The sequence below is a fragment of the Melitaea cinxia genome, chromosome 25, assembly GCF_905220565.1.
Source record: "Melitaea cinxia chromosome 25, ilMelCinx1.1, whole genome shotgun sequence".
In the NCBI taxonomy this organism is placed as follows: domain Eukaryota; kingdom Metazoa; phylum Arthropoda; class Insecta; order Lepidoptera; family Nymphalidae; genus Melitaea; species Melitaea cinxia.
The window spans coordinates 3737750-3755650 of NC_059418.1; the positions used below are offsets into that span (position 1 = coordinate 3737750).

The 17901-nt window shown below is 32.5% G+C and overlaps 1 protein-coding gene across 1 annotated transcript in view; it reads right to left on the bottom strand.

The window, feature by feature from the left end:
- Nucleotides 1-2533: 2533 nt before the first annotated feature.
- The window catches only part of LOC123666162 (signal transducer and activator of transcription 5B-like), a 46041-nt gene continuing 30673 nt past the window's right edge, over nt 2534-17901 (bottom strand). The window contains exons 17-18 of the mRNA XM_045600367.1: nt 3558-3710; nt 2534-2770 (exon numbers count right to left, since the gene is read on the bottom strand). Coding sequence (XP_045456323.1) covers nt 2730-2770; nt 3558-3710 — 194 coding nt within the window. The 3' untranslated portion in view covers nt 2534-2729. The remainder of the gene's footprint in view (nt 2771-3557; nt 3711-17901) is intronic.

Sequence of the window (17901 nt, forward strand, 5' to 3'; positions counted from 1 at the left end):
CTCAGTCTCGTTTACTCTCGCTTAGTAACCTACGTCAGTCTCTCTAAAATGAATCATAAGCCTGGTGAGCTGGAGATATATTTGAAACTCAAGTGAGCTGATGAGAGACTAGCTCACTTGAAAATATATTATGTTTCATTAATTTGTATCACTCACTCATGAGTTACCCAAGTCTAATAATTAAATAGTAAAAAGAAAAACGATTGAGACAAAGTACGGACTTACGGAGTGTTCGATAGTTATTATTTTTATTCCTCTGTTGGGCTTCGCATTTGCAGGTTTGCAGGTTGTTGTTCTTACGTCTAATTAAAATCAATTGTACTTTCATAGTGATCGAATGCATTATTAGTGTTTTTAACCGACTTCCAAAAAAGGAGGAGGTTCTCAATTCGACTGTATTTTTTTTTTATGTATGTTACATCAGAACTTTTGACCGGGTAGACCGATTTCGACAAATTTTGTTTTAATCGAAAGGTGGTGTGTGCCAATTGGTCCCATTTAAATTTATTTGAGATCTAACAACTACTTTTCGAGTTATATCTAATAATGCGTTTTTACTTGACGCTTTTTTGGTCGACCTACGTTGTATTATACCGCATAACTTTCTACTGGATGTACCGATTTTGATATTTCTTTTTTTGTTGGAAAGAGAATATCCCAAGTTTAGTACCATGATAAGGAAACCAGGATCTGATGATGAAATCCTAGAGAAATCGAGGGAACTTCTTGAAAATCCGCAATAACTTTTTATTGGGTGTACCGATTTTAATAATTTTTAATTTAATCGAAATCTGATGTTTGTCATGTGGTCACATATAAATTTCATTGAGATCTGATTACTACTTTTTGAGTAATCTTTGATAACACGTAGTTGCTAGACTATTTTTTCGTCGATCTACGTTGTATTACTCGTCGATGTAATTGAAGTCGGTTTTTTTTTCGTTTGCGAGCAAACACAATTATCTAATAATTGAATCCTGGCTAGATCGATATATAGTATACAATATATACTAGCTGACCCCGCAATCGTTGTTTTGCCATACGTGTTTATTAACTCCTTCTCCCCCCCCCACCTATAACTTAGGGGTATAAAAAAAGATGTTGGCCGATTCTCAGACCTACTCGATATGCATACGAAATTTCATAAAAGTCGGTCCAGCCGTTTCAAAGGAGTATGATAGTTAACATTGTGACACGAGAATTATATATATTTGTCGATGTAATTGAAGTCGGTTTTTTTTTTCGTTTGCGAGCAAACAGCAATTGTGAATTGTTGTCAACTAAACAATAATTGTGATGCTCGAGTATCACAAATAGCAGAAACTTCCAGCAATCCATGATGTTAAAATTTATGCCATAAATTAGCTGTACAAATACAAAAACGACTTCCAGCCAATTATAATTCTTTAGACAAAAATTACCTTGCTGAATGAAGAAGAGACACTAAAACAAACGAAAGATACCTCATTGTTTAGATCTCGTAAAAGAAATGGCAAAACTAGTTAACTAACCGCCCGAGTGCGAGTCGGACTCGTGCACGAATGGTTCCGTACCATTGAATAGGTAAAATATTTAGACAAAAAGTTTTCGTCTAAATATTTTTTTATTTTAATTTTATTGTTTATTATTAAAGTAAATATAAAAGTGACTACCTGTTACCATTTATTGAAATCGAGCAAAAATACGCAAAAATGGCGTTTTTTGTATGAGAACCCCCCCTTAAATATTTATGTTATTTTGATTTTATTATTTAGTAAGTAAAAATACAACTGAGTATTTTGTGAATATTTCAAGCACCTACTTGTTTCCATTATTGATAACGACCAAAAAAGGGTAATTTTTATCTATACCATTTGCGGATATATACTGTGGTAGTAGTAGTAGTCGGTTCGTTTAGGCCGGCCAGCATTTGGCCTGACTCATCCAACGTCTCCGCAAAGATGACAATATTGTCGGCGAAACGAAGGTGAGAGATGAATTCACCGTTGACGTTGATGCCGCATTTCCCCCAATCCATGGTCTTAAAAACATCCTCCAGCGCAGTGGTAAACAGTTTCGGTGATTCCCCCTATGTTACCTCACGCCGGAGGGAAATAGGTCTCGTTCTCTGGTCCTGGACATGAACGGTCATCGTCGCCGCGTCGTATATACATTTTAGTACCTTGATATATCGCCAGTCGATATGACATCTCTGCAGAAAGTCCAGGAGTAAAAAAAGCACATTACCTTATTTTTATTATTATTAATTATTAAATTTAATTTTAATTTTAAACTAATTTACCTAGACAAATATCATTTATCACATAATTCTTACGATTCGAAAATTGATTGCTAGACTCCATCGTAACTGATATACAAACATACATAACATGACATACATACATAAATAAACATACATACATAAATTGAAAATTAAATAAAAGCCTTAAAAATACACTTAGACACGAGTTGATAGTTTCGTTGCAATTGCGAAGGATCCTCTTACTCTACTTATCTTCGACTATGTATAGGTAGGAGGAAATAAAAGAAAATATTCAACAATCAATATTTATTATCATATACATTATCATATATACATTGCACATCGATAAGGCAACGAAACGAAGCTTACACACAGACGTAATCATTAATTTTCGTCACTTCTTCACTTCAGCTTATCGCAGTCCACTGTTGAACATTGGAAATAATAGCGTTCATTATTTATACATACTCAATAAATTATATTTTTATTATTCTAGTAACGACTTGACTGGCTTGACATTGGTTTCATCTACGGACAGAAAATGTTTGTGTTTAATAATCGTTCTTCAAACATATGTTTAAATTTAAATAAATATTTATAACATAATTAAGTGTAATAATTTTTATATTAACTCTAAATTACATAGTTTTAATATAATATTACATAAATTCTCATTTAAATTTGAATAAACTTGCATGTTATCTGTTACATTTTTCCAATTTTCAACACGATTTTCAAATTTTTCATTTGAAAGCATTTGTAATTATCACAAAATTATTTTCTTTTGGAAAAAAATGAAATCGAACATCTAATTCCCTACAAGCTTTACTTTTACACCAATAAACACGACAATTAGCTTTACTGTTAGTTACTCTGGGAGAGAAACGTACACCCGCGTTATCAACAGTAAATTCCATTTTACCTTTACTTTGTTTTTTAACCAATAGTTTAAAAAAATAGTAATTGCTATACGTAAAGTTCAGTTCATCATTAAAATCAACAATACATTTAAGACGGCTGACCCGTTTACATTAGTTTGAATTTTCAACACCAGGTAGTGCTACTTGTACTTGCCACTTACCATTAACCGTTCACGTACCACACGCGATGATAGCTTTCAAAAAAAAAAAAAAAAATTCCCGTTTCCGTAATATTTCTTATGAATGTTCGGTTGCTATTGGTCATTATACTTTTTTGATTATTATTATAGAAGTATAGTCTTTGACAAAAGAACCTTAATAATGATCAAACTTATAATTTAAATTAATTATGGTCGAATGTCGACCACTAAATAAACAAGTTAAGATTCACTGACCGGGCTTGGTGTAAAACTTGGAGAAAACGTCATCCTTTGCCAAGTTGGGGTAGAGGAACTGCAGCTGTGTCAGATCTAGGATACGATCTGCCAGGGAGCGCAGCATCAATTCCCTGGAGGTGAAGGGCTGCAGGCTGAACACTTCGTTGCCCTCTGCAGAATATGTTTATTAGTGACTAAGCGTGGGTTGAGAGTTTTCAATGATAGCTCTTTCTCTATTGGGGTTCCATACTCAAACGATGAAAGCAACAGCTATCTTTGGCCCTCGCGTGGATAGCCCATAATATACTGATGAGGTATTTTGTGTAATATTTTAATACCCCTCACTGGCCTACCTTTCACCCCATCTAGTGTATGTGAAATGCACACTTGGCAGAAGTGAAACTTCTGGAAAGTCATATTAAGGTAGGCCATTGCTATATGTTCTATCAACTATGATCACGGTCTGGTAAAAATGGTCGTAAGTGCAACTGCGTACAAAACGCGTCTCTTACACGTCTACGTTTGTTTCTTTATCGTGACGAATTTTCGTTTCATCGAGTTTCAAATAGCAACGATTGTAAAGAAGTTTAACTCCAAAAATACTCACCTCCAACCCAAACGATGGTGATGCCACCGAGCTCAGAATCAGAAAATCTCAGAAGAAAAGTTCCCGGGGGACACTTGGACAACATCTTTTCGGCTTGTTTCTTTTGGATAAAACCCATGATCAGACTGTGGAACAAATAATACAGATGTACATAGTCTGGCCATAAAAATTGTTACAATCAAAAATAAACAAAATATTACATTAACCAAAATCAAATATTTAATTTTAATTTAATTAATTTTTACAATTTACGTTGTATTACTTGTCGATATAACTGCAATCGGTTTTTTTTTAGTTTGCCTGCAAACACAATTATTTTAAATTCCAGAGACCCAACTCCAGACACAACAGAATTACTCTACGTGAAGTGGAATCCGATGACCCTGGACACCTACAACTATCTGGACATTGACAAGGAACTGGCCTTGAAGAAGCGACCATTCAACGCCAGGATGGCGTTTTGGGATTTATTCTATAAAGCCAATGAAGACAAGGTGAAGATTTTCGGTGTGAACTGAAGACACTTGCATTTGTGTATTGATTGAGAATTTTGCTTCATTAAATGATTATTTGTTGGTTGAGTTTTTTCGTTTTAAGCCTTTAACATGTTTTTTTACCACGGTTTTATTAGCTTGGGTTGTATGTATGTTTGTAATGGAATCTTTGAGCATAATTTTCACAAACTTCTAGAATTTACTTTGATTTGGATTTTTCTCTTAATAACTTAAATTTAATTATAATTTTATTTTGAAGTGATTAATTATGATTGATTGTTCGTTCTTCTACTACTGTAATATAAACTCTTTGTAATTTAAAAAAAAAATTCTACTTTTTAGTTCGATTAGCTATAAAAGCGTGGCTTTTGTTTTTTTTTTTTTTTTTAACTATAAATTATTAAAACAATGTCTGTCTCATTATTGCATTAGAACGAAACTTAGTACACATGTGTTTGCTTAAGATTCGGACGAAAACAAAGGATCATAGTATTAATGTTTTAGTTATATTGGTCACTCTAAGCTTGGCTTTTAAGGCCTAGTCTAAGATCAGTAAGGTGAAGATTTCTAATTGTAAAATCATTGATAATATGATTAAAATGAAGTCAACTTGGACTCGGTGCTGTTATAGTACAAATGGTACAAGATCACTTGGTACGAGATCCCTCCTACTGCCCTCTAGTGGATAATACAGGTAGCTCACAACGTTATACGATAGTTCGAACCGAAAATAACGCCATCTCTCGTTACGACGACGCGTACGCACCGTTACATAAATACGCGTTTAAATGTTTACCATTTTCAACAGCCAGAAGCACTTATTTGCTGCCAGATTTAATTAGACAGCCATATATAATAATAAATAGAAAAATATTAGCTTTAATTTGATATACAAAATTACAAAGCATAACTGTTCGTTATGGACGTATCGAAATCGTACCTGTTTATATCTGGCTGCCAAGAGGTGCGGCCAGGTGCACAACGGTAACAGTGACTTTCCAGAATCTTTTGTATATATTGCCGTAATGTGACGATATTTTGTTTAAAAAACAAGTAAAAGGAATTTCTTTAACAAAAATCAATTAACAAAAATATAATTAAAAATACTAGCGGCCACATTTTGATAGGCAACCTGGTCGATATTAATTATATTCTCCTAATCATAAATATAAATAATAATTTGGTTTTTAACAAAACGTCGATGCATGCACTAATTTGCAGTGGGATCTTAGACCAACTATTTTTCGGAATTCGTACCTACCTACTAATAAATGGTGTTTTTCTTCCTAATTTCCTATCGAGGACATCTTTGAGGCCATTGATAACGAACGATACGTTGTCGATACTTTATAGTGTCTTTATTAATGTAACAATATATACACCATATTGTTATAAAAATTAAAAGACGCATTTGTAATAAAATTGGAAATATATTTCCTGGTCGAAATATTTATTCTTAATAAATTTGCTTAGTACAAAGTAATTCGTATTTTGATTTAGTTAATCAGAAATGATTAAATAAATATTTTATAATTGTGAAGTCGGTGCCAAGTAAAACAATAACTACTCTAGTATCTACTCGTAAGTTGTATTCAGTTTTCTTTCATAATTTGTTTTATTGACTATTAGGTTGAATACTCTTATTATTCTGTTATTGTTTTGACATATCTAATAATATTTTTTGTACTTGTTTGTTGTGTGTGTTGTTTGTATTTGTTATTGTAGCCAGGTTGTTGTAGTATTTCTCTCGTTGTCGTTGTCTCTCAAAGAAGGAGGAGAGGAGGGAGGTTCTCAATTCGACTGTATTTTTTTTTTATGTATGTTACATCTGGTTACATCAGAACTTTTGACTGGGTGGAGCGATTTCGACAAATTTTCCTTTAATCGATAGGTGGTGTGTGCCAATTGGTCCCATTTAAATTTATTTGAGATCTAACAACTACTTTTCGAGCTATATCTAATAATGCGTTTTACTTGACGCTTTTTTCGTCGACCTACGTTGTATTATACCGCATAACTTTCTACTGAAAAAAAATAATAATAAAAATAGTCGAATTGAGAACCTCCTCCTTTTTTGGAAGTCGGTTAAAAAGGAGGAGGTTCTCAATTCGACTGTATTTTTTTTATATATGCTACTTCAGAATTTTTGACTGGGTGGAGCAATTTCGACAAATTTTCTTTTGATCGAAAGGTGGTGTGTGTCGTAGGTTTTCGTCGACCTACGTTGTATTATACCACACAACTTTCTACTGGATGTACCGATTTTGATAATTCTTTTTTTGTTGGAAAGGAGATATCCCAAGTTTTGTACCATGATAAGGAAACCAGGATCTGATGATGGGATCTAAGAGAAATCGAGTGAAACTCTTGAAAATCCGCAATAACTTTTTACCGGGTGTACCGATTTTAATAATTTTTAATTAAATCGAAAGCTGATGTTTGTCATGTGGTCACATATAAATTTCATTGAGATCTGATAACTACTTTTTTGAGTTATCTTTGATAACGAGCAGTTACTTGAGTATTTTTTCGTCGATCTACGTTGTATTACTCGTCGATGTAATTGAAGTCGGTTTTTTTTTCGTTTGCGAGCAAACAATTATTTTACAGATAATGGTACGGAGCCCTTTGTGCGCGAGTCCGACTCACACTTGGCCGTTTTTTTTGTACAACTACGTCGGCAAACGAGCGTACGGCTTACTTGGTAGTAAGCGATTACCGTAGCTTATAGACACATCTGCAACAAAAGCATCGCAAGCGCTTTGCCGACTCTATCCCCACTTTCCCCCAGCATCTCTGGTCACCTTACGCACCACAGGAACTGACACGCGGTTTAACACTCTTTAATTTGAGAACAAATATACTACAGCCTTCATTTGTTAATGGGCTATCAAACAAAAATAATTTCAGTACTTCCTGAGATTAGTGCGTTTTAACAAACAAACTTTATAGTTTTATAATAATAGTATAGAAAACTAAATTTCATTACATAATAATGGTTAGAGCTCAAAATTAAGTTTAATAAAAAAAAGTGATATTAATAAAAACAAAAATTTAAAGGACAAACGAGAAATTATTTCTACGAGAAAGAGATTTATTCTAACAAAACAATGGAATAAGCAAACTTTTCTTCTATACACGACAATTAATTTAACTCATTAGTGAACTCTATTGCAACTTCTTGATACTTTAACTTCTTTAAAGAAGACAATATCAAAATAAAACCACCTTGAGATTATAATTTATGTAATTGTAAGTATTAAGACATTTGTATTCCATTATTATATATTAACAATTAAATTAAAAAACTAAAATAAAGTTTAATTTGTTAGCGAATTGACACTCGCTGCACTAGTGTCAGAAGCCGACTTTTATTTTGATTATGTGTCATAAATTATCATCAAAAAGGATATGTCAAATTGCAATATATGTGACATCATGCTAGGTAGAGGGAGAGTCTAAAAATTATGGAATTCGTGTAACTTATAAATTAAGTCCCTTCCAACATGTAATCTTTTGGTTTTCTCCATTTGGTAATGCTTCATATTCCTTCAACTTCAATACTCTCATCTGCTTTAGTATTTTGTAATTTGTTCGTATGTGATCTACCTCTGTTATGCTGTGCAATATTCTTCAGATGGTTCGGTACTTGTACTTGACATACATTACAGAAATATAAATTTGGATCAAGTTTTACTGTTTTATCACTATTTTCAGCGATTTTATCTTCTTTACTAACATTGTCAGCTGGGTCAACTGCGCTTTCTTCAATTGGTTTTTTGTTTTTAAGCATATGTGATCTACTTCTGTTATGTTCTACAATGCTATTCAAATTTCTCGGAACTTCTACTTGACACACATCACAGAAATATAAATTTGGATCACATTTTGCTGTGCTTTCAGTGTTTACAGACGTTTCATCTATTTCACTAACATTGTCAGCTGGATCAACTGCTCCTTTTTCCATTTTTTTGTTGTCTTTAAACATATGTGATCGGCCTTTGTTATGTTCTGCGATATTATTGAGATAATTCGGATTTTTTTCGAGTCTTTTTGGGTGTTCACTGTCCTCAGACGATTCATCGATTTTACTAACATTATCAGCTGAATTAAATTCTCTATCGCTACTCGGTTTTCTTTGTGAAAAATACTCAAGGAGCTTTGACTCCACTTTGTCAAAAGCTGTATCCAAACTTGTTTTCAAATTTATATAATGAATACCAAGTTGGTCAACATTTTTCAAAGCCGAACTGTTAGCAGCGTTAACTTCTTTGTTATTACAATCAACTAGAGCCGTAGCTTCTGTAGTATTACTGCCAGTTGAACCAGTAATGTCATCACTTTGTTCTTCAATTTTATCTGTTTCACTAAAACCAACTTTATCCGTGTGTTCCTCTGACTTAATATGCAAATTATCATTTTTATGTAAGATGTATACTTTGCATTCTGCACAATAATATTTACTATTATTTATTTTAGTAATACTGTGAGCTTTAAAAAGTTTATCATACTTTTCGATATGATCTGAACTCGTAAAATGATCTTTAATATCTTCTAAAAAATTTGAAACAGTCACATTGCAAATTTCACAACATAAATTGTCTTCATCTAAGTATTCCATTAAATTATGATAATTTGACATTGCATTGAATGTGTGTTTCATTGTGTTATTGTGTTTTTTTAATTTTTTCTTGCTTATCCATACATTGCAAGGATCACAAAATAATTTTGGATGTGTGTTGATGGATGAGTTGATACTTGATACAGGACTGTTACTAGCTTCTTCATTTTTGTCTACTTCCTTAACTTTTTCAGCTATTTGTTTCTTTTCTTTAAGCATATGTGATCTACCTCTGTTATGATCCGTGATGTTATTCAAATTTTTACCACTATTTTCAGCCGTTTCATCTGTGGCGACGGTGGAGCTGGTACTCGGCACAGGACTGTTTCTAGTTTCTTTATTTACTGGAGCTGTGTTCTCATTTGTGTCTTTTGAACTTTTATTTTCACCACTCTTTAAAACATCGCTGTATTCTTTACAATTATCAGATTGCTTATCTTTATCAATATCTTGAGCTGTTTTCTTGCATTTATATATTAACTGGTTTTGAAAGTTTGTTAAATGCTTCTCACTATTTACATGTATGTCATATTCAGTAAAATAGTCATTACATAGTATGCAGTGGTGATGGGAGCTGTTTATCTGAAACCAAAATCAGAATAACCTATGAGTATGTCTAAACTAATATTATTACAATGAAAATGTAGTCTATGTAGAAGGTTCTTATAGTAATTAGTAGTAATTTTTTTTAACTAACAATTATAAGAACTTTTTGCGTTTGGCAGTCTGCAAAATACGGTTACATCTGTCGGGTTGGATAGTTAATAAAATTAAACCATACCTTACGAACGCAGTTCTTGTCTAGCGATTTTTGATACAATTTTCGACCATGGAGGTCGCTGTCCACATGTAATTTACGATTTTCTCTCTCAAACATTTGATCACAGATCATACAATACTCGAATATAGCCCCAGTTTCAGCAATAGCGTGGTAACACTGTTCGTTCACTTTTAATTTATTGAAACTAGAACTATCAACTATTTGCAACATCATTTCGCCATCTTTTAAGTCACACGATGGCCTGCTGTTATTATTCTGCTCGTCTGAATTTAAAATTCTTTTAGAATTTTCATCACTTTTCGTTTCTTTCGCACTTTCTGTATCTAAGCGTTCCTTTTCAGAGTGACTTGTTACAATTTCTTCAGAGTTTTTATTATCTTCAACAAATTTCTTTTTAACATCTTTTCTTGTATTATCATCTACTGTTTCATTATCATCATTTGTGTAAAAATTTAGGAATCGTTTCGTAGGAATCGTTTGAATCTTTCTAACAAAACGGAATTTCTGTGTCCTATTGTCTGTTTATGCGACGTTTCATCCTCACTGCGGATTATGATCGAGCATTCAGTACAGAAATGTTTTGAAGGAATTTTTTCATTATTTTCATTGATATCGTCCTTATTAAGGTATAACTGGAGTCTTTTTAACGCAGTATCTGCTACTTTTCTATTGAATTTATGTCGGAAACCATTTTTGTGTTCGTTAAAATACACTTTAGGCACATTTATATCACAGATATGGCAGGTAACATTCTCGACAGCAGCGCCGTTTTGATCTGGAAACAAAAACAAACCTTGAAATAATCTGATTTGAATATAAATTTCTAACCACTTAAAAATAGTATAGGAATAGGATAATGTAATAGTATAGGAATAGGATAATGTAATTGTAATGATAAGGCTTTATATATTTACTTAATAAGATAGGATTAGTCATACAATATATTAATAAAAATTAAAAAAAAAAAATAAATTTAAATGGACAAAACGATTCCTAACCACAAAAAAAAAAGTACCTAACTACTAACAATAACATAGGTTAAGTGTACATTGTAAGTAGCAAATAAGTGTACATATATTGTAGTTAGAAAATAAGTGTACATATATTGTAGTTAGCAAATAAGTGTAAATATAATAAAAATAATTAGTATATAAGAATATAAAATAAGCAATATATAGAATAGTCTTGGTCAGTGGACTCGCGTCGACTTTTAAAAATTTGAAATTTTAAGACTAGTTATTAAGGCTTCTAGATTCTAAGTTGCGGTGAAGTACCGATGCATGTTAAAAAAAAAATAATAATAACAATATATGGAATAACAAAAGCACGGGCATAAGCCTGTGGATATATCACATAACTAAAAAAAAAAAAAAAAAAAAAACCACTTAAAAAGTATTGAAACAAAAACCAATTTTTGTCATTCTTTTACTGTCGATTCTGTTTTCGAATTTGAGCCCGGACGGAAAGTTAACTCTCCTATAAGAGGAATTTTCCATCACTTCATAAATCAAGTTCTGAGGAAAAGTTTAAGCATTTAGATACTTATGCTTTTTAAGAGTTAATCACTCTTACGTCACGTCGTAGCCTGAGGACGCCTACAACAATAGGAGAATCGTAGGCGAATTGTCGATCCTGCCGCCAACCTTTCTCAAAAGCTCTAACTACCTTATTTATTACAGGAACCAGAGCCGGATTAGCCCTTACGAAGCCTCTAGGCAATGCTATTATCGGGGCGGCTTCTTTATACCACTTTCTTACACTGACGGATCGAATCCTAGGTTCCTCTTCAATGTCGTATAGAAGAGACCGTGATACGACATAGAAACCTAACGACATAGAAGCGACGTTCTTACGTTATAGAAACGACATTATTACGATGTATAAGCGACGGTAATAATACACCTAAGCGACTAAACGACCATCACGTTTGTGGCTTCCCTGGTTTTCTATATTTAAATAAATTGGGAGCGGACCCGCGAACGTCAGCGCAACAGCCAGTGCTGTGACTCCAACGCATCATCAAAATAGTTTATATATCAAGTTTATTTTCATTTTTTTTTTAATCTTATTTCTCCAAGGAATAAATAAAAGATGATGGTTATTCAAACTCACCTTCTTTTGTGTCATTAGATTTAATTACAAATTCAGAATATTCGTTTCTTTTTGAATCCAAATTGCTTTTACTCCACAGTGGTACAGCTCCACCGTCACTGTGTTTCTGTGATATAATATACATGTCATTTCTCGACTCCATTCTGTAATCTAAACAAAAAAATATGTTTAATTAGCAGATCTGACTAAGATTACTTATTTACGTCAGAAGGATTGTAAAAAGAGAATAAAAAAAAAATCGAAATATACACGAAATAAAAAATATTGCAGTGAGAAGTTCACTGAACCAAAATACAAATATTACACCCAGACTCAGGCGGGAATCGAACCCACAACCGGCGGAGCAGAAAGCAGGCCCACTATAATTGTATCTTTTTTTATTCTATAATTTTATCTTTTTTTCTTCTGTAAATAAATAAATAAAATAATAAAGTGCGCCAACGGGCTAGTCAATATTTTTAATTAGTTGTATCATATATAAGTGCATCAGCCATTTGATGTGACTGTATCCACAGATCATCTACAGATATACCATCTAGAAGAATAGAACAACACTACACATGCCATTGACATAAGTTTAAAGTGTTATAAATTTAATTTATTGATAATAATTTTAAATTAAATAAATATCGCCCTGGCAAGATCATACAAAGCTGTTTTACAGGCTATAGATTTCCCCAGTAACAGTTAAGTCGTTGTCTTTGTGTTTCAGTAGTAAAGGCATACGATTAAAAGGCATACAAAGATATCAAAATTCAAGAAAGGAATAAAAATAACAAGGATTAAAAATATGTATGACTAGTGGTCGCCCAGTGGTCGAAATTTGACTATAATGAATTTAAATTTATAAATTTGAACATTATTAAGGTTTATTGTCAAAGACTCCTTTCTTTAATAAGAAACAAAAGAGTATAATACATGGTAGTGTGTGTAATAGTTTTTTATTGCTTTAATCTATTTTCTCTAAATCTAATATATAAAATTCTCGTGTCACAGTTTTCGTTGCCATACTCCTCCGAAACGGCTTGACCGATTTTGATGAAATTTTTTGTGCTTATCCGGTATTTATGAGAATCGGCCAACATCTATTTTTTATCCCCCTAAATTTTTTTTTTAATTTTTTTGACAAAATTTTTAATTTCTATTTTTTTATGATACAACATTAAAAAATACATACAACCCTAAATTTTTAACCCTGTACCGTCAACCCCTATTTTTTAATAGCGTTTAGCGGCAAGACAACGTTTGCCGGGTCAGCTAGTAAACTATAAGTGTGCGAAGTTTCATACCCATCCCTTTGCACAATTTTCATAAAAAGAAGTAAATACAAAAGTTTTTACTTCACGTATTGATATTAGATATGTACCCACAAGACAAGCATCAGCTTTCAATTAAAACAAGAATCCTCAACACCCAGTAAAAAGTTGAGGTATAATACAACGTGGGTAGAAAAAAAAATAGTCAAGTGAACACACATTATTAGATATAACATGAATAGTACTTGTCAGATCTCAATTAAATTAAAATGGGACCACATGACACACACCAGCTTTTGATTTTAAAAAAATCATCAAAATCGATCAACTCAGTCAAAATAATAATAAATAATATAAAAATAGTATCTAATAGAGAATAACCTCCATTTTAGGAAATTGGTTAAAAAGTACAATTTATTATGTACATATATATTTTCATCTGTATGTCCAGAAGCAGTGTGTGATATACATAGGAAGAACACTAACCTGTAGGCATAGTAAAAACAAAATTATACATATAGAAATAAATAATTATATATTATATACCTAAATACATGTGTGAATTTCTGTGTGCAGCTGAGAGTGGGTGTGTATGTGTATACCATATATAAAAAAAACGTTAAAATATTGTAACAGAAAATTTTTATTAGTCTTATACCACACATACTAGCTTTAATAAGCAGTCGCTGGACGATTAGCAGTTTTAAGTGATAAGTCGCCTATTGGATAAGCAAAGTTATAATACATGATGTGTAATATCGTATGACAAAGACGGCTTGTGGATGTTTATTTCAAATTAAAATACGTCACCACGATCATCACGATTTTTTAGTTTTTCTGTTGGGGCCATTTCTGGGCGACACCATCTAGTCGACACAATTTTTCCATTAGTGCCGCGGGGGATACCGCATGACCCTGAGCCAGAGTCAACTTATAAAATATGTCTTAGAAAAATATGTCATATAGAGTAAGGAAAATAAGTAAGATCTTTAAGAATGAGTATGGTGATACAATAAAAGCTGCTCATAATTTTTTTGTAAATAAGGACTTTAAAACTGGCTCCATGGACTAAACAAGTGAGGCCCACCTGGCGTCCCCTTGTGACGTTCAACTTGTTAAGAAAATATATCATAATATGTTATTGCTAACTTGATATAAAGTTTGTAGTTGTTCTTTTAATTATTTTCATTTTTACTATAAACACAAGTGTTATATATAGCTATTATAAAATAGCTTGACTATACATAAAAAAAAATTTATAGGTACCTTTTACTATAAAAATTGTTTTACCATTCACTATTTATTGGATATTATTACGAAGAGATTGGATGGTCGATTGTAACTTTGTAACAGATAATCACAAAAGAACACTATCCGATTTTCAAAGTTCTATCACCTGGAGAATGCTACGTTATCACTGAGTGACATATGAATTTAAGTGAATATAGCCAGGTATATTTTAAAGGGTACGGAACAGTCAAAATTGTGTAGCTCACGCGGTCGAAGCCGCGGTTGAAAACTAGTCAATCACAAGAGGAGTTTTGATATTTCATGCAATGTAAATACAAATAGTAGGTAGATACAATGTAGGATCTATGAAAGGAAGAAATTGTTTAAATTTGTTAAGAAATACGTTAGTGTGTCTTGTATCATAAAATAATTATAAAATAGTCCTAAAGAACCGGCCTAAGGATATTCAGAATTTTTTTTTAAAAAGTAGGTACTTTAACCGTAAACAAATGAAAGTTCCACTACTAAAAAGTTTGTATAACTAGTTGAATACACGTAATGTTTAGTTTTTAATTGTTTTTTCTAAGAAATTATGTGATAGAGATAGATACTAGAATAGAATTAAATACTAGAATAGAATTAAACACTGTGATAAATGCGTGTTTATATCATACCTCGAAGCCGAAATCCAAAAACAAACTTTAAAGTTTTAAAACTTTAGTTAGGACACAAACTGAATGTTGAAGTTTTTATTCTTGGATTTGTTTAAGTAAAGAAACTAGTTCTTGACGTATGTAACCTTAATATATGTAAGCAAAATCTAATTTATGTAATTTTCTTGATTAAAGAAAAACGTAACTTTATTTCACTTTTGAATTAATGGTTCCCAATACAACCAATCACAGCGCGGTCTGAGCAACGATGAGTGATGACACGAGTGACAATTCAACGATTGAGCGCAGTGTTGCCGTTCTAGCGACTTTGTCGTCAGATCTAGGGGAATTTATGAAACATTGCCGGGCGAAATTTATGTATTAGCGGGAAAAAAATGTTCAGTGACTTGTAGGGTATTTTTGACTCGTAGATTAGTTGCCTTTTTAAATCCTAAAACTGATAATATACAATAAAGTAAATGATTTTAATTTGTTTAGCCGGTTTTTATTCATCTACTCTGGCAATACTAACATGACATTAGTTTGACTTTGATCTCCATGATACAGTAGGGGAATTCCCCAACTGTAAACAACTGTAAATTAATCTATCATTCGTTAATTGTTCTTTTTACGCATACATACTTACTAGCCTTGCGAAGTTTATATCACTGAAAAGAAAAAAGAGATATATATATCATCTTGATCTTAGGATATCACTCATTTAGCTCTTCAGCTCATTTAGCTCAGTGAAATAATTTTATAATACAACCAAAATGCTACCTAATGTTGTTAGCAAAAAATACTTATTCGGTTGTTCAAAACAAGACGACTGAGTCTATGACTTTGTAAAATATGAATCGAAAAGATACAGAGCCATAGCTAACTATCTCTCTCTTTCGCATAATGAACGTTATGGTCCGATCGAGTGGCTCACTAGCTCAGTCTCGTTTACTCTCGCTTAGTAACCTACGTCAGTCTCTCTAAAATGAATCATAAGCCTGGTGAGCTGGAGATATATTTGAAACTCAAGTGAGCTGATGAGAGACTAGCTCACTTGAAAATATATTATGTTTCATTAATTTGTATCACTCACTCATGAGTTACCCAAGTCTAATAATTAAATAGTAAAAAGAAAAACGATTGAGACAAAGTACGGACTTACGGAGTGTTCGATAGTTATTATTTTTATTCCTCTGTTGGGCTTCGCATTTGCAGGTTTGCAGGTTGTTGTTCTTACGTCTAATTAAAATCAATTGTACTTTCATAGTGATCGAATGCATTATTAGTGTTTTTAACCGACTTCCAAAAAAGGAGGAGGTTCTCAATTCGACTGTATTTTTTTTTTTATGTATGTTACATCAGAACTTTTGACCGGGTAGACCGATTTCGACAAATTTTGTTTTAATCGAAAGGTGGTGTGTGCCAATTGGTCCCATTTAAATTTATTTGAGATCTAACAACTACTTTTCGAGTTATATCTAATAATGCGTTTTTACTTGACGCTTTTTTGGTCGACCTACGTTGTATTATACCGCATAACTTTCTACTGGATGTACCGATTTTGATATTTCTTTTTTTGTTGGAAAGAGAATATCCCAAGTTTAGTACCATGATAAGGAAACCAGGATCTGATGATGAAATCCTAGAGAAATCGAGGGAACTTCTTGAAAATCCGCAATAACTTTTTATTGGGTGTACCGATTTTAATAATTTTTAATTTAATCGAAATCTGATGTTTGTCATGTGGTCACATATAAATTTCATTGAGATCTGATTACTACTTTTTGAGTAATCTTTGATAACACGTAGTTGCTAGACTATTTTTTCGTCGATCTACGTTGTATTACTCGTCGATGTAATTGAAGTCGGTTTTTTTTTCGTTTGCGAGCAAACACAATTATCTAATAATTGAATCCTGGCTAGATCGATATATAGTATACAATATATACTAGCTGACCCCGCAATCGTTGTTTTGCCATACGTGTTTATTAACTCCTTCTCCCCCCCCCCACCTATAACTTAGGGGTATAAAAAAAGATGTTGGCCGATTCTCAGACCTACTCGATATGCATACGAAATTTCATAAAAGTCGGTCCAGCCGTTTCAAAGGAGTATGATAGTTAACATTGTGACACGAGAATTAGGTATATATATTTGTCGATGTAATTGAAGTCGGTTTTTTTTTTCGTTTGCGAGCAAACAGCAATTGTGAATTGTTGTCAACTAAACAATAATTGTGATGCTCGAGTATCACAAATAGCAGAAACTTCCAGCAATCCATGATGTTAAAATTTATGCCATAAATTAGCTGTACAAATACAAAAACGACTTCCAGCCAATTATAATTCTTTAGACAAAAATTACCTTGCTGAATGAAGAAGAGACACTAAAACAAACGAAAGATACCTCATTGTTTAGATCTCGTAAAAGAAATGGCAAAACTAGTTAACTAACCGCCCGAGTGCGAGTCGGACTCGTGCACGAATGGTTCCGTACCATTGAATAGGTAAAATATTTAGACAAAAAGTTTTCGTCTAAATATTTTTTTATTTTAATTTTATTGTTTATTATTAAAGTAAATATAAAAGTGACTACCTGTTACCATTTA